This window comes from Xenopus laevis, chromosome 1L (genome assembly GCF_017654675.1).
Source record: "Xenopus laevis strain J_2021 chromosome 1L, Xenopus_laevis_v10.1, whole genome shotgun sequence".
Lineage (NCBI taxonomy): Eukaryota > Metazoa > Chordata > Amphibia > Anura > Pipidae > Xenopus > Xenopus laevis.
Window position 1 is genome coordinate 145,430,969 of NC_054371.1, and position 20,373 is coordinate 145,451,341.

Here is a 20,373-nt window from a genome sequence, read left to right on the forward strand (position 1 = left end):
CGAAGGATATTCCTTCGATCGTTGGATTAAAATCCTTCGAATCGTTCGATTCCAAGGATTTAATCGTTCGATTGAAGGAATAATCCTACGATTTTAATTCCTAGTCGAATATCGAGGGTTAATTAACCCTCGATATTCGACCCTTAGTGAATCAGCCCCTTAATGTTCTCCATTTGGTTTTTTGTGATACATTTATTGGGTTACATTAATTTCCCCAAACTAGGTCCTGAATTTTGTGATTTGTTTGTATAGCCTTACATTACAACTGTGGAAAGCAGAATGGTAAAGAGTTTCTATAAAGAAAAGATTACCAGGCTCCATTGGAACAACAAAAGACAAATGAAAAGATGGTGATTTGGAAAGGGAGTTCGTTGGTTAGCATGTGTGTATGTGTATGTGTATAGGAACTCATTTTATCTGCTAGCATAAAATTCTATCACACTATTTATATACAAATTGTGCCATGGGAAACATTTATTACACCATAAAGCATGTCTAACACCTTTATTATATTAGTGTCTAGATTTCTTCATGAGATCAGTGCTATATTTTGGGGCATACGGATATATGCCCCTTTAAAGAGGAGCTATAGGTCAACGGAAAATATGTCTAGTCATATTACAGCTTATGTTTCAAGGCAACTATAGCCCTTTTGAAGTGAAGATCTGTGCCTCTAAAGATGCCTCCAGTAGCTCCCCATCTTCTTTTCTACTGATTCACAACACATGCTCTGTGCTGCTACCAGTTACCTGAGCTTAGGGTCTCACTCACAGTATACTGTATATATACAAAAAAGCTAATTAGTACAGGTATGGGACCTGTTATCCAGAATGTTCAAGACCTGGATTTCCATACCCTTAAGTCTGCTAAAAAATATTTAGTCATTAATTAAATCTGATTGTTCACCCAATAAGGATTAATTATATCTTAGCTGGTACTGTTTTATTATAACAGAGAAAAAGGAAATAATTTGAGTTATTTGATTAAAATCGAGCCTATGGGAGGTGGCCTTCTCGAAATTCAAAACTGTCTGGATAATGGGTTTCCAGATAATGGATACCATACATATATTTGATTCTGATCATATGACAGCATCAAACACTGTGCATTTTGTTTCCAAATAGATTAATACACAGCCCTGTAGCATCAGATTATATGTCATACATAACCTAGAGTTTACAGTATATTTCTGATTTTCTGACACTCCCTAAAGATGGAGATCTGCTGAGGACAGCTTTGAAGGCATAGATATTTACTTATTAGTTATTGGACTGCTGAACATCTTGTCTGCTAGTGCTACAATAAATTCAGTATATAAAATACAGTGTTTCTAGGTATACTGTTTTTAAGTTTGTACAGAATGCCTATAACTCATTGCTTATAAATGCTGCACATTTTCTTGCAACAAAATTAAGACCACTGAATTGGTTATGTGATACAACAAATTTGTGTTGATAACTGGTGTTATTTACCCACGCTTATCAGTTACTTTTAGCATTATTTATTTTTATGAGCATGTTATTTTCCACATTTAGTTCAGCTGCATAATCTGCCTTAAATCTTGTAGATAATTTTGGCACTTCGGCAAATGGTTATATTAATTATCTTTGAAATCTGTGTGGGTAAGGTATCATTTTGATTAAGTTATTCCAATTCTCCTACAAGTAAAACAACTGATCTGCTGCCCATCTGTGACATATTGTTGGCATATTGAAAACAGTATCTCAGAGTTTATATTACAATTCAATAATTTTTCTATTGATGTGGCCTCGAAGAACATGATATTTAAATCCATTATAAGTCCCTTTTCAGTGTTAAGTTACTAAACAATCTCTTTTAACAAGAGTAATAACAGTCATTTATTCCAAAGTGCATTAAAATCAGAGTGAGCCAATGGATAGATGCCTTCCTAATAAATGTATGCATGCTCAGTGGAGACCTTCTAACGGTAATCTATTTATATATTTGGCCACCATTACTGGGGCCACCATTACTGCCATGTCTGCATATCTCTCTCCTTAGTACATTGATTGATGTTCCCTCTTGTCTTTTTTTACCTAGTCTGGAAGGCATAGGGAGTTATAAGAACAAAGGAGATTTCAAGCTGATGCATATAATGTGCAGGAGCGCTACGGTCAAATGATAGAGGCATGGCGGAGTAAGCAAGCTGCTTGCATTGGCTTGAGATGCAGAGCTAAAAGGCAAACCCTATGCTCTACTGTAGCAAATAGCACATTCATAATACTTTTCTGTACTTATCCAGCATGCCATTCTTCTAACATTTAGAACAATATTGCAAAAAAGACAGAAGGCTTTTTTTCTATGGCTTGATTGGTGGACTCAATATCACGTTACCAAATATTGCTGCCTATCTTGACATACAAAGACTCATAAAGCTTAGGTATCCATTGGGAGGCCCCTTTGTTATTACAGCTGATACATGTTCTCTATAATACATGAAGTATGTTTCTACACTTTACAACTCTTTAAAGAGAAGTTACTTACTTGAGAGCTCATATAAAATCCTCTCATTTCAGGAGGTACACATGAACCCGTACACCAGGGACTGTAAATATTTTGGTTTCTTTTCCCTAGCTGAGGCTTGAAGTGACCGTAAATCTTGTGATGTTTGTACAAACCCACATTAGCCACTTGAATGAAAGACCATCAGAGCTTTTCTGCCCATGCTTCATCAGATTAGATCACGAGCACAGGAAAATGCACTTAACATAGTAACATAGATGACAGCTTATAAAGGGTAATCGATCCTTTGATTTTCTGGAGAATTCTAAAATATGGTTACATATAAGTCCCATGTTTCCTTACTAATGCTCAAAATTATGCACTTGTGTTGTTTCTTCTAATTGCTCTATGCTAAGACCTACATCTATTACTTTGAATCCCCAAGTAAAGCAATCCCCATAGTTTAGGACTCTCTGTTCCCATATACTCATATTCTTTGTTATGTTCAGTTTCAGTCAACTGTGGTCAATTAAAACCATGAGCCATTGGGGAGTATTGCATGGTCAGATGATTAGTGGTCCTGAAGGCCTGGTTGCTGCATGTGTAATCTGATCAGAACTTAATTACTCAGATTTTGACTGCAATTGACATCATTTTGGGTCAACATTCACTGCCAGGCCTGGATTTGTGGACAGGCCATAAAGGCACAGGCCTATGGCGGTAAAAATTGGGGGGCGGCAGAAATTGGGGCACTACATGCCTCACTCTGGCAACATCAAGAGATCTCAAAGAAGCAGAGCTGGCAGGGGAAGCAGATTGGTTCAAGGACTGAGAGCAGTGGGGGAAGGTTGGGGTGGTGAGAGCGCGGGGGTCAGGTGCAATCGGTGGGGTGGTCATTTGTGACTAGTGGGGGGCCTAGGGCACAGACATCTTGAAATCTGGTCCTGTTTACTGCAACTAGATTGTTTAATAATATCTACCAGTGTGCGATTATGTTTACATTATGCTAGAAGTCCTATTTTAAATAGACTCCAAATTATCCAATTTATCTCTCAAGCCTAGTGATGGGATGAATTTATTTGCCAGGCATGGATTTGCTGCAAATTTCCACAATTTGCCACCAGCAAAATTTTCACGAAACTGCTACAAAAATTTGCAGCCAAAAAAAATTTGATGTTACTAAAAAAGTCGTGCACATAAAAATTGTCAATTGCCAAAATTATTTTGACACCCATTGACTTTAATGCATATGGACAAAAAAGTTGCACGAATAAAATTTGTCCCCCGTCAAAATGATTTTGACACCCATTAACTTTATAAATTATTTGCTGTTTCACAAATTTTTTGGCGAATCGTAATGGGCCAGATTCGCCCATCGCTAGATAAGACAGAGCGTCCTTTGCATCTCCTTTTACATCAAGAAGTGGACATTTTTAGTACAATACAGTCACAGGTTGATATCTTGTAATAATCATGTAAGCACAACCCATATCCATAGTTGCCATTTTAGTTCCATGAGAGCTGACCATGTCATCAAGTATGTCCTAGTGCTACAGCTCATACTCATAAGGTCAATAATATACTGATTGTATAGATTCTACAGGAAATCAACTCTCTCATCTATTAAATAGTTTAATTGTACAGGTATGGGACCTGTTATCCAGAATGCTCAAGACCTGGGGATTTCCGGATAATTGATCTTTCTGTAATTTGAATCTTCATACCTAGAAAGTCATTTAAACCCAATAAACCCTTAAGGTTGGTGTTGCCGTTAATAATTATAAATTCTATCTTAGTTGGGATCAAGTACAAGGTACTGTTTTATTATTTTAGGAGAAAGGAAATCATTTTTAAAAATTTGGAATATTTGGATTATTTGAGTCTATGGCGCAACTTCGCCGCACTTCGCCGCACTTCCCCAGGCGTAGTTTCGCCAGCGCTCCGCAAATTCACTAAAATCCGAAGTTGCGCTCAGGGGTAGTGTAAGGTTGCGAAGTTGCGCTAGCGTTGATTCGCGATGTAAAGCGAAGTTACGCCAGCGAAGGCTAATTTGCATACGGCGCCAAATTCAAATTTCAATGGAGGAATACGTATCAGCACTACAAATGCCTAGAAAACCTTCAAATCATCATTTAAAAATTTTATTTTGCCCCAAAACACATGTGCCCACTGTCTAGGTAAGTTGCCACGAGTCAGGAAATGTAGGGGGGAAAAAAATGTTTTGATCTTTTTCAGCCTATCAACCATCATGTAGAAAACACGCCAGCGTTTTTTGGGACTTAGAAAAAATGTTGACTTTTTTTGAAACAATCCCTATCTACTATATTGCGCTTCGCCAGGTCTGAGGTGGCGAAGGAAGTCTAGCGTAAAAGGTAGCGTTCAGTACACTGCGCAAGTTAGTGAATTTGCGTAGTTACGTCGCTAGCGAAAATTCGCCTGGCGTAAGGGTGCGAAGTAACCCTAGCGAAACTACGCCAGCGTTCGTTAGTGAATTTGCGCAGTAACGAAAATGCCAAACGCTAGCGAATTAACGCTAGCGTTCGGCGCTTCGGCGCTTAGTGAATTTGCCCCCATGGGAGATGGCCTTTCTATAATTTGGAACTTTCCGAATAATGGGTTTTTATATTTTACTTATTAAGAGGCCTGTTTGTCCTGTGCTTCTCTAGCTGAAAAAAAAATGCAAATCAGGAAACATTTAGCGGCATTGCTTTAACAGCCTAGTTAGAAACAGACAGCTGCCTATAAATGCAGTTGTTCTTTTGGCTGACAGCATTCAACTTATTCTTTCCCCTTTGTAATGCACATCCTGGAAAAGAACATCAGACAGTGCTGTATCTGTCTGTTGATGCTTTAGTCCTTCTTTGCTCTTCCGCGGAGAAATTCAAAAGTGGAACAATTTTGCAATGAAAATATTCAGCAGCAAAAAATCTGGAGACATCAAAACAGATATATTTATATTAACATATATAAAATATATATACAGGTATTTCCGTGATTTGGATCTTTATATTTTAAGTCTTCTAGAAAATCATTTAAACATTAAATAAACCCAACAGGCTGGTGTTGCTTCCAATAAGGATTACGTACTGTATACAGTATCTTAATTAGGATCAAGTACAATGTACTGTTTATTATTACAGAGGAAAAGGAAATTATTTTTAAAAAAATGGATTAAACTGAGTCTATGGGAGATGGCCTTTCTGTAATTCGGAGATTTCTGGATAACAGGTTTATATACTTATTTTTGACTTCACCAAGGCACTTTGATTTTATTTGTAACGCAAGTGCTGGCTATATATGTATATATACATACACACACACACACACACATATATATATATATATATATATATATATAATATATATATATATATATATATATATATATATATATTGAGAGAGAGAGCGAAAGAGGGAAAGGGAGTGTCATGTAGCCACTATAAAGTTAACATTTTTTGACAAAGTGTTTTTGGGTTTCTTTTTAGTTATATTGCAAACCAGCGATCATTGGCAAGTATCAATGATGATGATGTTAAGATTTACACTGGACTGAGAAATCTGTAAGTAAACCATTTTGAACATTTTATAATGTGTTTTTTAGTGCTGCTGTTATCCTTGAGCTTTTGTCTCCCATGCTCCCATTCTCTTTGTGTAAAGGGGTTCTACCTCATATTGTATCCATCTTTTTTTTATCCATGTAGTCCCACACCACTGCATCACTGCCTTTAACCTTGTGTCTGTCCCTATTGCATTCATCTTTTCATTTACTCTTTGTTGCGCCCTAATTCTCCTACCTCTCCTGCTGTATCAACCATGTATATAAGAAATGCAATATACGTTTATGATATGCAAAAGTCGCAAATGACCTATTAAATATATCTTTTGGTGATTTAATCAGCATAGTGGTGTTCCTTGTAGCACATGACTCTATGAGTTTCATGACCTGTATAAAATGACCATGTGCCTCTATATACCCATGAAACTCATCAATAGCTTCTAGCATCCCCGACATTTGTGTGTTATTCCCTAAATTATATATTTTTAGGCCAATCTGCACATCACAAAAGTATAAGTTTAGCAAAAGTAGAATGCCTTAAAACAAAAATTTTGCCTAACATTTGTCATAACTCTTACACATACTGCATTGTTTACAGTTTAACGAAGAATAAATACAATTTGCAATTCAGTGGCACCTACAAAAAAAACTGTATATATTTGCTTCAGTATATTTCACCTATAGTGCATTATAATTCTCCCACACATTTATAATTGTTTAGAACATGTTAAGAATAATATTCATTTCATTCTCATACTATCCCCAGTGCAGTTAAGAAACTCTGATTTTTAAATACCGATATTATGATCACGTTTATGATGCAGAATTTACATGGCAAAAAAAAGACTATGCAAAGACATTACAATCATTGTGAACACCGGTAAACAGAATATTTCCTTTGCAGAACTGTGGTGGACTCAGGTTTACAGATTGTATCACGGCAAGCATTCCGCAAGAACCTTAAACTTACATACATGTGAGTAAATTTGGTTGGGGGGTGGTGTTATTTTTAATTTACTCTTCAATCTAGCAGTAGTCTACAGCAATACTACATTATCACTTTATAAAACTAGAATCTGCTAAATGATGAATGTCTTTTTAAATTGCTCACTCTAAATTAACTACACATTGCAGAATGGCATAATGTCAAAATGTAATCAACATGGAAAATCCAATAGTAATTCCACATTCTGTCTTCCCAACGTTTCACTAATAAAGTATAATGTAATCTCTCGATCTTATTCCCTAAAGCTGGCCACACCAAGCTTATTCTCATGTGACATGACAGGTTAGCCTGTGTTTTAAATAAGGATATTGTTATGGATACAGTAAACTGTGCACTGTTCACCATTTAGTGCATGCCCAACTGACTTGGAAATTGTTATCTGAATATATATAGTAGTCATGCAAATATGATATATACAGTACAAGTACAAGGGAATTCAGTTATTTCGTTTCAGCACTAAGGGGGGATTCTAATATTGGTCGCTAACTCAAAAAATTTTCGCAATTCGTTCACAATGTGAATAAATGTTTGCAAAGTGAACAATTTTGTTTGCGATAGTGCACAGCGTATGTAATAAAACTTCTTATTAAAAAGTTTTTCTGTTTACTCCAAAAGTTTACGCCACCTTCGAGCAGGTGTTAAAGGTTTGCAATGCGCAATTATGTTTTGCAATGCAATAAAAGCCTAATGAAGAATATTACATTGCAACATGCACATTTTTATTCACAAATTTGTTCTCTTTGTGAATTTTATTACATTACCCCCTAAATGTCATGAACTATAACATATATCTTTTTTGCGACATTGCAGAAATTTCTCCAGAAATAAGCTAACATCTTTAACCAAGAAGATTTTTCGCCATCTGACCTTATCTCAGCTGTAAGTTATGATTATTTTCTCATTTTTTAATGTAATCTCATTTATTGCATACCATCATCTTAACATATATTCATCTGAAATTGTGATCATTTGAAGTGTTTGCTGTACAACTATTTTTTCATCTTAAAAGATTAAAAGATTGTTTGAGATGATGAAGATAGATATTTGGATGAAACGATTCCCCACATGAGGTTGATATCCATAGAGAAACGAAACTGCAAAGCTTAAATTCCATCTGCATTATTTTAAAGTTTTATAGACTAATAAATTTGGAGATATTTCTCTACTTGCACAATCTTTTCTTGTTAAATATTATTTTGTAGTTCATAGGAAATACAGCACATGATCAATTTCAGTATAAGGGATGTTTTGAAAAGGGGTGGTAGCATTTATAACTGTTATGAACAAAACACTCACCTGCTGGTGAGCAAGATAACCAGATGTCAAGTACCTAATCCATTCTGATTCATTATGTTTGCAGTTGAGGACTGCAAATAGATGCTATTCTTATATTTGTATTACCATTTGAATTCCCTATTGGTCTCTTGTGGCTTTCTTAATTTTTCAATTACTTGGAATTGTATATAGAAAGTCGTATTTCTGTTTAACAGTATACACTATCTACACTATATGATGGGAATTATATTCATCAGAACAAGTGAATACACTAGAAAGTTGTACAGTCCTATTTATTATTGTCATGTAATGGCAACTTAGCTAACCACAAATGGGTTAAGTAGTATGGTGGTCAGCTGAAAATCTATTCATTTGGTGAGGTTGCCAAATGAGAGGATCTTTCCCTGATGTGGCCACCTTGATTGGATCATCGTAGGCCCTATGCAGGCCCCTGGGAGAGGACCACAATGGTCCCCGTTCTAAGGGCTTCGCTGACATCGCAACACTTCGCCAGGCGTAGATAGCCAGGACAATGCTAATTCACAAAAATCCGAAATTGTGTCCAGGGTTCTGTACGTGTGCGAAGTTGCGCTAGCGATAATACGATAAACAGTTTGAAGTTATGCTAGCGATGCCTAATTAGCATACGGCGTGAAGTTAAAGTACAATGTGTGTAGTGTAGCTACATTACACTACACAATAGAGTTGTTATATTGCTGTAGACATGAGCCCAGTGTATAGTTTAGGTGCCATATGTAAGGAAATGTAGAGGGGAAGGAGGGAACCCAAAAAAAAATTTACGATCATTTTCAGCCTATCACCTTATAAAAAGTAAAAGATGCCAGCGTTTTTTGGGACTTAGAAAAATTTACTCTATTGCACTTTGCCTGGTCTGAGGTGGCAAAGGCAAGTCTTGTGCAACGTTCAGTAAAATCCGCATCTTAGTGAATTTGCGTAGTTACGCCCATTTGCCAGATCGAAAATTCGCATGGCGTTAGAGTGCGTAGTAGTGCTAGAGTCTAACTCCTTTTCAAGCGAATTTATGCCTGCGCCCATTTGTAAATTGGCGAAGTTCTGAAATGACATCACACTGGCAAATTTTCACCAGCTTTAGTTACTTCGCCCTTTAGTAAATTTGCCCCATAGAGAGCAGAAACTAGTCAGATTGTTAGATGTTACAAATTGCTTAAAATCTTAGTTATGAAGTTCAAATAATAGTAAACAGGTGTCTGTTTCGGATTATTGGATCGTTTTATTCAGACTGGCTTAAAGGTAATTTAGGGTTAGCAATATAGCATCATGAAGCTTCAGATTCTCTTTGGATAAGAACTACATACAAGGCAGTTCTGTTTATTATTGTTCCATATTTTACCTTTTTCTATTCATCCTGTGTGTCCTCTGACTGTGGAGAATAGTTGGTCAAAATATTCAATGTCTTTGTCAACAAAGCATCTGCAGAAAAGTATTTTTGGTTGATTAAGAGGAAGTGGTTGTATTATATAAAAAAAAACACAGCAGAGAGTTTTATTGAACCATGGTGATTGCATTTAACTGTAATAGCAGAAACAAAATGTGTTCTGTGAAAGATAGTGTTATATCAACTAAACACTTAAATATGTTGTGTCCTCGGGGAGTTTGCTATCTTAATATTACAAATTGCTTTGGAAAAAGCCAAATAGCCATTGCCTGCAATGTAAAACAGGTGAAAGACATTTATGATCTCTGTAATGTTTTTTTTGGGAATAGAATAAATATACGCAACAACCCCCAGTATTTTTGAAGCTTTGCCTTAATAAAACATTGAAACATCTGCATGCTGGTCTTCCTGTTTTTAGCCATCCTCCGCACTGCTTGATATTCTTAAGCAATAATGTATTGCTTTAACTCAGCGCAATGGGTATTGGATGTCCCAAAGCAAAATAAACCATAAGATATGCCAATTTCCATTTAGTATTATATTTCTTTTCTGTGGCTGAACTTGCTGAACTGATTACAGTGTTTGGGACACATTAGGCAATATATTTCCTGAATTCCCATTCCGTCATGACAGAATCTGTGTATTGTACAGGATGCTAGAACTGGATAGAGTATGTTAGCAGAAAAATCGTATTAATAAAACTAAATATGCATGTCACTAATAACAAATCATCCAAAAAATGAGACAATCTATAATCACTTAATGCATAGCAAATCATTTCCAATAATTCTGTTCTGTATAATAGTAATATTCATCATTGCAGTGGCTAAAGAACATAATTTGATATTTAAAATTCCTAGCGTTGTGATGTGTGTTTTTAAACCCGTATTTATTGGCACAACCAAGATGAATTATTGTATAATACAACAATCTCCTTTTAAGAGGAAAAATGTGGTATTCTTTACATTTTGCACAAATCTTTAAAAAAATTATTGCCAGTGGCCATGACACAGCAGTACATTTAGGGGGTTGTTTAGTATAACTTAAATTTATCTAATATTTTTAATAAACCAAGCTCGACCAAACTCCCATCCACAATTTTATCTTATTTATCAATAACATAACTCTAAAAAGTTGGGTCGGGAAAAAACTCGATAAATTTGAGCATAAACTCGAATCGTACATTTTTCGGATTTGATGCCCAAAAACACAACATTTTTCAGATTATCAGACTAAACCCAGTGCAGATCACGATATCTTCAAATTGTTAAAGGGACATCTACCATTGACTTCTACATGACTTCGACAGGTTTCAGATGGTGGATTTTCGGATTCTGACTTTTTGCTGCTTCGGGGTATAATAATAAAACGTTAGAAATTCTAGTTTTTGCCCAAAAGACCTCGCCCTGAAATAAATTTAGGTTTAGTAAACGACCCCCTTAGTAATCTGTTACATGATCAAGTAACTTGCACCGGAATAAAAGTTTTCCTTAATTTATCATTTTCTATGATGTTTTTTTGGCACACAAAACTAATTTAGTTAAGTGTTATTTGTTCAGACCCGGTTCATGCAGCTGAGAGCAGTTTGCTCACCCTTCTCTTACTGGCCAGAATTTTGAATTTCTTTTTTCAAGCTGTTTTGTTTAAGGTCAGACATTGTTTTTAGGCAAATTAGAGTAGCTATCAATTATTCAATTGTGCTGAGGGACTAAAATGGTCCCTAAAGTGTAATTTCCCATCTGGCAATTTTGCAAATGTAGAAAAACTCTAATGTTATTATTTTCTATACTGAATTCATGAAGGAAATTTCTGAACAATAGGTAACATATTCAGATGATTTACAGTTAAAGGTAAAATATGTACCAACCAACAAATATTTTTGACTTGTCCATGTTTTCTTATAGGCTTCTTGGTGGCAATCCTTTCCAGTGCTCGTGTGATTTAATGTGGGTTAAAGTATTACTGGAGACTAATTCCCTGAACATGGAGAACCAAAATATACACTGCTTCAATGACAACAAAAAGAAGATTCCTCTCTTCAATATGCACATACCCAACTGTGGTAAGTATTTGCCTGTGTTATATACTTCCAGTGAAATGTCATTCTTATCTTTTCGTTTGGGGATTTGCTTGAATAATATATATATATTTTTAAAGTTTATTGTTTTAACATATAAAACATAGCAAAATCACTCGCGATCATTACGTGGTGATCAGCCTTCTTCTTTTGGGGATATTTTGTTGAGGGGTACTGCCTAGGTACTACTATAGTAAATTATGCTAGGAAATTTGACATGGCAGGATGCCTCACGAGTTAATGTTCTATGCAAATGCCTTGGTCGTTCCAGGGAACCCAGACCTTGTCGAATTTGGTGTTTGATCCTCTGTTTTGGTAGGTCAATTTATATAGAGGGGTTATTTTGTTAACCAACTCCTTCCAGGCCTTTACCGTGGGATGTGCTGTACCCATCCAGTGCGTAGCCACAGTTTTTTTGCATAAAAGATATGTATTCTAAAAAGTGTTTTAAGGTGTCTTTGTGGAATGATTTTGTCTACTACCCCCAGAAGGCATGTTGCTGGTGCTACTACTCTGGGGAAGGCCAGATTGATTGAGAGTAATTCTATTACTGCTGACCAATAGCATAGTGTTTGAGGACAGGACCAGATCATGTGGAAGAAGCCTGCCGAGGGTGTACCACATCTTGGCCAGGAATCAGTTGGTACTCAAGCCATTTGGTGTAGTTTTATAGGAATTATGTATAGGTGGTGGTGAGTTTTATACTGGCTAAGCCTGTCCTTTATCAAAATGAGAACAGTATAACAGTTCTCAGTTGCCTCTTCCCAGTTTTCTGAAGTGAGTTCGGGGATTTGGGTTGACCACCATTCTTCTGCTGATCGGAATGGTTTGGGACCTGTAAGCATGAGGGTTTGATAGATCTTAGATGTTAGTTTGACTGAGAATAATATATTTTTAATATATTGGATTTATATGCCCTTTATCCAATTTATATAGTGATTATTCTGGCATGTCTGGGGGGTGTAAAATGTTTGTGGCATGTAAAGGCATGGTCACCAAATAAGAGTGGTAAAAATCTTTTTGTCCCTCTTTCCCTTTCAAGGAGGTACAGTATTTACCAATAAAACACTGCTAAAAGACAGTTGTTCAGCAGTTTTACTTGCACATTAAACACATGTATTCTCTCCATCCCAAAAAAGTTTAAAACGTTTAACCTTCTCAGATTAAAAATTGTGTGTATGTGTACATGTGTGAAAATGGCAGCCTTATCTTGGAACCCTGCTGAATGATTGCTTCGGCCAAAAGCTCATAGTCCCAATTGTTTAAAGTAGAAGTCTGGCTGATGTCCAGTTCCTGGAAAAGGACATAGTGATATATTTTGATCTTGCAGGTGAACAAATAAAAAAGACACTTTACGAAAGGGCGTAATGGGAAATGTATGGTTATCTCCCGTTGAAACATCGTACAAGTAATCCTTATCCTCTAAATGACTATGCTGTTCATCTTCTCCTGTCTGCAGTGTTCTTTAATAAGGACTTGTAAAATGAATGTTAGACCTGTGTGGTGCAACAGGTTAGAGACTGTTTGTATTCTAAATATAAGAGTTGAAAACAGGGGCTCTCGAGTACAGAAATGCAGAAATATGTTTTTTTTATTCTAAAGGAAAATGTAGTGTCCCGAGATTCAATACTTAGGCATGGTTTTAAGACAGTTAAAAATAGAAATGGGTTAAGTGCATTTATTCATACAGGAATATATTTTATGTACAAAAAATAATGCATTGCATTATCTACATGGTCTTTCACAGTACCAACAGGTGTTTTAGAAATGGCACCTATTTTAGGATAATTAAACAATAATTTAGTTTATACTAATTATGTGTGTGTTAAGTTGAATACCTTTTTATGGAGAAGGAATGCTTCTATGGCTCTGCCACTGTTTGAAAGAAATGTTTTGCTTTATGAACTTTGGAGGGCAGGCGAGAGGTCCAATTGTTTTTTGACTGCCCTGTTAACATCTTGTTCTGCTACCATTTTTATGAACATACACAGTGGTGTAACAAGCTCTTGCCAGGCCCCCCTGCCAAAAATCTTGGAAGGGGCCCGGAGCGCATACAAACACAGATCCGTCTGTCCTCCCCTCCACCACCCCGTTGCTTAAGCATACGCATCCGCTAGATACGGCGCGCACACAAAATTTTCTTTTCAGAGAGTGCCAGAGGGAGGGTTTTAGCACTGCAGACCAGCGGTCCTGGCCCCCCTTTGATTGTGGTTCTATTTCCTCTATAGTTATGTGAACATACATCTTCTCTTATTGTTAGTTAAATAATACAGAATGTTTCCTTTACATGCAGAGTGGAGGCCATTTTGATGAAGTGTTCCTGTGGCAGAGTCAACCTTCTTAATTAAATTCTTCTTCTATTCCCTAATCACTAATCTTTGTCTCTAAGCTCCTCTGATACACACTAGACCAAATATTTTCTCTAGGCTCTCCTGCCTCTAATCCCTTTCATTAATCTTGCCTATACTATGTATTGTTTTACTAGTCAGTGGGAAGGCAAGCCCAGCACATCCTTAATTATGTCCCAACAGAATTCATAATCTTTTGTCAAACCTTGTCAAGGGGGGGAAATGACTTGACATAATGACTGATTAACTCTTGTAGAAAATCTGTGATGGTCCATCAGAAAAGAAAGGTTATAACAATGGAAAGAGCAAGTTACCAGTACAAAAATCTATAAAATGAACCCACTACAAGTATACATGGGAAATTGTTCCTATATTGTTAACTTTCTGAGCTAAAATATCCACTGTATATATCTATGAATTGTCAAAGAAGGTCCAATACCAAATCACAGTTTAGAAGATCAGATCAGAGGCCCAGAGGAACAATGGTTATTTAAGGCTCTTAAGATGAAATCCATATTGTTCAGTGTTATTAATAATCAATACTTTTAATAATATATATGGCTCAATAAATTTGTAGATGTAATGATACTAAAACTAATAACTAGTGAAACTAATGCCAGTGTACCTCAGTAATAGTGTACTGCATAATTATGCTGGTTTTAAAAAACATTATTGCACCATTCCCCAATATAAAATAAAGTGAAACAATGGTTCTCAAAAACATTCCTTGAAGTTTACATGTCCAGAATTTTCTTGCACTAGTACATGTGGGCTAATAAAGCTTTGGGTAATTCCAAAACAGTCAAACAGTGCCTCTCTAAGATTTTAAATCTTTCTCTCCTTTAAAACCCTACAAGGGAGCTATTGTGAAAACGAAAATATTATATAAGCTTCATCATTCTAAAATAAGACATTTTCTAAATATAATCAATTATAAATTCTGACCTATTTCTGAAATAATCAAGTTTCTCTTCACTCTCCTCCCTTTAGCATCTGTTTCTTTTTGTTTTTCATGCAGGAGATGGGAGTCTGGTTTTGAATGACAGTAAAGTCTAATACAGCCTTTGGGGAGGGGGGGGCTTACGTTGCCTAGAAGATGTCTTAGAGCTTACTTGTTTAAAATCACCAGAAATCGTGTTTCTCTACAACCAGAGTTTGTGCCTAAGTTAGGTATTTTATTACATTTTGTGCTGGAGTTGGTTATTTGAGTGAGCTCTAATACATCTGCTAGGAAAGGAAGCCCCCCTATAAGATATATTGGGTCTAACTTTCAATGACTATCTGACACCCAACTGCTGCATGAAGACAGAATGGGAAGAAACAAATGCAGAGAAAGGGATAGTGAAGATAAACTTGATTATTTGCTAAATGGTACAAAATTTTTAATTGATTATATTTTGAAAGTTTTTCATTTCAGTATGATGAAGCTTATATTAATTAGGGTTTTTTTTTATCAAAGGTCGAGTTAGTGAGGTTTGTGAGATTTTTTCTAACTCCAATAAACTCACAAAACAAATGTTCGTTTATTTATGAAAAAACTTGAATGCAAAAAACCCAAATGAATGCAATCGGGGGAAAAACTGGAATACTTGGATTGATCGAGTTATCGGTGAAAAAAACTTGAATTGCTCAAATTGGTTTTTGAGCACAAACCACCAAAAAAAAACGAAAATCCCGAAGGCTAAAAAAGTCATTGACTTCTACATGACCTCGACAGGTTTTAGCTGGAGGATATTCGATTCAAGCTTTTTGCAGCTTCAGGGCACAAAAAATCTTGAAAAATTTGAGTTTTCTTTTATCTCGAAATACCTAGAATTTTCATGAAAAACACAACTCGACCTTTGATAAATAACCCCCTAAATGGTAATTTTCACAATAATTCCCCTTTAAAGAAAAACTGATTTTGGTGGTAATGTAATAAAAGCCATAACATCTGAGCCAGCAAAACTATAGCAACCAATTAGATTCAAGTAAAGATCGCTTGCTATGGTTTAATTTGGTGCAAACCTTTTGACTTACATTTACGTTATGCCCAATGGCCAGTGCCCTTAGGGCAAGGCCAGACATGGCGTTTTTGCAGATTTTTTACGTTGCGTTTTTAAAAAAGAACAGCCAGGCGTAAATACGCATAAACTGCACTACCACTGAAACTAATGGAAAATGCACTATGGCAATTCTGAAATCCGCCACAGGACGCCAATACATCAAGAAACTACCAATTCAATAGACTCTATGGGATCTGCTAATTTGAAACCACAATTTACGTAAATACGCAGTGTATTTTAAATATGGCGTCCAAATTCAATGAGAACAATGAGAAGTGCATGTTGGGAAAAGAATCCTACGTGCTGAAAAAACGCATAAAAAACGAATGTTGGCGGTCGCATGTGGTTTCAGTAGCGTATTTACGCCTGGCTGTTCTTTTTTAAAAATGCAACTTAAAAACGCTGCAAAAATCTGGCCTTGCCCTTACGCTTGAATAAGTGTTTCTCTGTGCCTGAACTATGAATCACTGCGTTAGCCTGGGTGCAGGTACATGGAGCAGATTTTGGTACTAAAACACATAAGTACGCATTTTGGCACCAAAATCTGCTCCGTGTGCCTGGCTAATGCAGTGATTCAGAGTGCAGGTGCAGAAAAGTGCTGATTTGAGTGTTGGGGCTGATTCTCTGCTTGTGTGTATCTGGAAATCAGCCCATTGTGCCCTTGGCCTAAATGATGGATTTCAGCTCCAAAATCTGTATGTGACTGACAAACTAATGCTGAGTGTGCCACTGGACTAAATGTGAAGAACAAAATTTACATACATACTGAAGCAACCCTGTATAAGGTTTTATTAGTCAGTATAGCTATTGTTGTCTTCTTTGAATAGAGTGATGGAAATTTTACCTTTATACATAGCTAGTATCACTCTAGTGACACTATTCAGACCGTGTAATCAGATTTTAGAATAAAAGGCTAAAAGTGTCACCAGAGCCAATAAAAGCCTTCTGAAGTAGGAGAGTTAGTGCATAGATTATGAAAGCAGCCAACCCCAAAAGCTTTGCTTAGTGACTTCTTATTTGCTATTTGATTTTAAAGTCTAAGGTGCCCATTCACTAACAAACGACTTTTCGATTTTCAATATGGTTTACCAGAACCCAATCAAACTTTGCACCTGTTTTTGCATTAGAATGTCTCTAGGCAACCTCCCAAATCAAGGCTAGATGATACTGAAAAGATACAGCACAGGGTAGAAACTTGCATTCGTAACTGGTTAAAATGACATATGACAAGTTTAAATTGGTCATCTTATTGTTTCGTGTTGTGGTCTTGTTGTCCTGACCGTAAGATTATTTTAAAAGCTATTATTAACCAAATCCATAATCTTCATGTTTTTATAATTAATATAATATAGAGTTAAGTTTACTTTGTCTTGCATACTACTTAAGTTAATAATGCCTGAATTTCCCTTTGAGAACTTCTCCCTAACCATTCCTGCTCTTCTTAAAACCCCCTACTGAGTAGGACCCATGTGACACTATCTCAGAAGTCCAAGATGGTGCTTATAATGATATCAAACTAAAAATGCCCTTCATTAAAAAAAGAGAGAGAGAATATATTCAAAAGGAAAATGTTAATAAGGCTGAATTTGAATCATATGAAAATATTTGAAACATATATAAAGCATGACAATAGATGGGTACTTGTGGTTTCAGCTGAAGGTGTTGGTCCCTAAAATAGTACATCAGCCACAGTCTCCTAGTTTTAACTGCAGGCATCACTTTCTGCATTTTGGAAGGTGAAAAGGTTTTATTCAAAAAATATTTACCATGAAAGGACACCCATGGTTAGCAGTAGGAGGCTTTGTAAAAGTCTTTCTTTCGAAAGCTCTTTCTTTTTGTTTAACTTGAAAAGAATGCATTTGCTCAGCAAATTCAATTAGTGTGTAGGAAGTAGGAATAGGTGCATAGCATTCTTCTTCTTATAAGTAGGCCAGCTGCAGTGGTTTTGAGGAAATTACAATTTATTTTCACTTCTTACTTCAATTTTTTGCTGCCACTGGGGCAGTGGGCAAATAGGCACAGGAGCAGTTACCCATAGAAACCAATCAAATTTTAACTTTCATTATTTTTCCTTCAGATGGCTGGAAACTTTTACTTCAGATAGCTGGAAAAAGCTAATCACGAAATGGTTACTATAGGTTACAGCCCAATGAGCTCCACTGGACAAGTGATTCCATTACCAATTGCTCTTAATTTATCATGTGCTTTGGCTGCAATTATCTGTGTTTTTTAATGCATACTGTACTGAGGATGCCATGCTTGTTTCTCTCTCTGATTCTGTAACATAAAGGGATGCCAGTAGTCCCTATTTTCACTATAAAGTGTTTGAATAGCACTAGCATTTTAATATGCCCATTCCTAATAGCTACCTTCCCTCTAGAGTAAATTAAGTCGTTACAATGCAGCTATGAGGCTGCTTTAAACTTTTCAACAATTTAGTAGCTCAAAAAACCACTTTGTGCCTACCCCCAAATAATGTCCCTTTCCAAAGAACTGACAGAGAGTGCAGCCGAATCATAAATATTTTATGCTATGTGTAAATGGAGCATGGGACACATTCTTAAGAGTACATAAAGTAATTGCTGTAAAGCACAGTGAAAGGGTAAAACCGAGGTCAGCAGACATAAGGTAGCTACATTTCTGCTGAGAAAATATTTTTTGATACTAAAATACAGCTCCCAATATAGGTTTGTTTCTAACCTTTCTCAAATTTTAACCATTTTGTGTTTTGCTTTGCTTTTGCTTTTTTTTGTGGTATCACCAGACCTATTATGCAGCTTATTGGCCCTCTTTATGGGGTCCTCTTATGGGCTTTTACAACCAATAACTTGCTGACAATCAACCAGATACCAGTTGGTCAGGTTTTAAAAAACCATTGGACGAGGACCACGTTGGCACATGGATGCAGTCCTTGTTTGACATGCCTCTATAGCCCCCAGTGTGGGTCAGCGATAACATCAGCCTGATTTGGCTCTGTGCATGGACAACTTGTACTGAGAGCCACTCATTTGGTGAGATGCATGGCCACCTTTACTTTGCTCCAACAATGTGTTTGGGTCGATTTCAGAACTGCAACTTCACATTCCTTGCACATTCCTCTGTATGCAAAGGTAAATAAAAAAGGATTATTCCTGGTTTTTGCCGGCCCTTTGATGATTTTTATTATCAAGTTTACCTGAATACGTTTCAATTGCCCCTAAAGAATTGTGCTGTACATTCACATTTTAATAATATATATTTAAAAAATTATTCTTATTTACTGTGGGAAAGCAAGGAATTTAATAATCTGCCTTAATGTTAACTAGGTAATTACTTGCAGTGCATTGACATAATGAATAAGCAGTTCAGTTTATTTCCCTAAAGTCTATTAAAATGAAATTGAAGTATATAATATATAAAATATAATGACAATTATAAGTAGAGTACACTTATAGATTGTACAACTCACAGTCCCTTAAAAAGTGGGTATATAATTTTCAGCCTACACGGCTTTAAATCTGGACACAAAATGTACTGTTACAATGGGAGCTGTTATCCAGAGTGCTTGGGACTTAGGGTTTTCTAGATAAAAGGTCTTTCTGTAATTTGGGTGTCCATACCTTAAGGGGCATATTTATTAAGCCAAAACTTTTTCTGGTCAAGGGGAAAGTCCGAAATTTTAGAGGGAAAAAAAACCCCTCAAGATTTATTATGCTCCAAAACGGATAAAAATCCAAATCCAAAAATACTGCAGCTAAAACCTTTTAAAACCATGTAAAAGTTAATGCCAGGTGTGCCTTTTACAGTTGGAGGATGTTTCTTTGTCTTCATGATGTTTGAGGGTTCTGGGCTGTTTGACGCTAGTTTTTGTTCGAAAATCCAAAAAAATCGAGTTCGGTGACAACTCGAAAAAGTAGAGGTTTTCGAGCAGCAATTCAAAAAATGCACGATTCAAATTGTCGCATGATTTTGTCGATACTTTTTCCCACACTGAATTTCATTTATATATTATAGTAAATGAAGTCGAATTGTGGCTGGGGGTTAGGTCGAATTTTTATCTTTAAAATAATGAGATAAATTTGAGTTTTAATAAATACGCTCCTAAGTCCACTAAAACATAATTGAAACTCAACAGGATTGTTTTGCCTTCAGAAAGGATTAATAATATCTTAGTTGGGATCAAGTACAATGTAATGTTTTATATTTT

At 36.1% G+C, this 20,373-nt stretch overlaps 1 protein-coding gene across 1 annotated transcript in view; it reads left to right on the top strand.

Moving 5' to 3' along the window:
- ntrk2.L (neurotrophic receptor tyrosine kinase 2 L homeolog) overlaps positions 1-20,373 on the top strand; it is a gene marked incomplete at its 5' end in the record, with an annotated part of 111,382 nt that overhangs the window by 6,462 nt on the left and 84,547 nt on the right. The window contains 4 exon segments of the mRNA NM_001086110.1: positions 5,949-6,023; positions 6,924-6,995; positions 7,836-7,904; positions 11,622-11,779. Coding sequence (NP_001079579.1) covers positions 5,949-6,023; positions 6,924-6,995; positions 7,836-7,904; positions 11,622-11,779 — 374 coding nt within the window.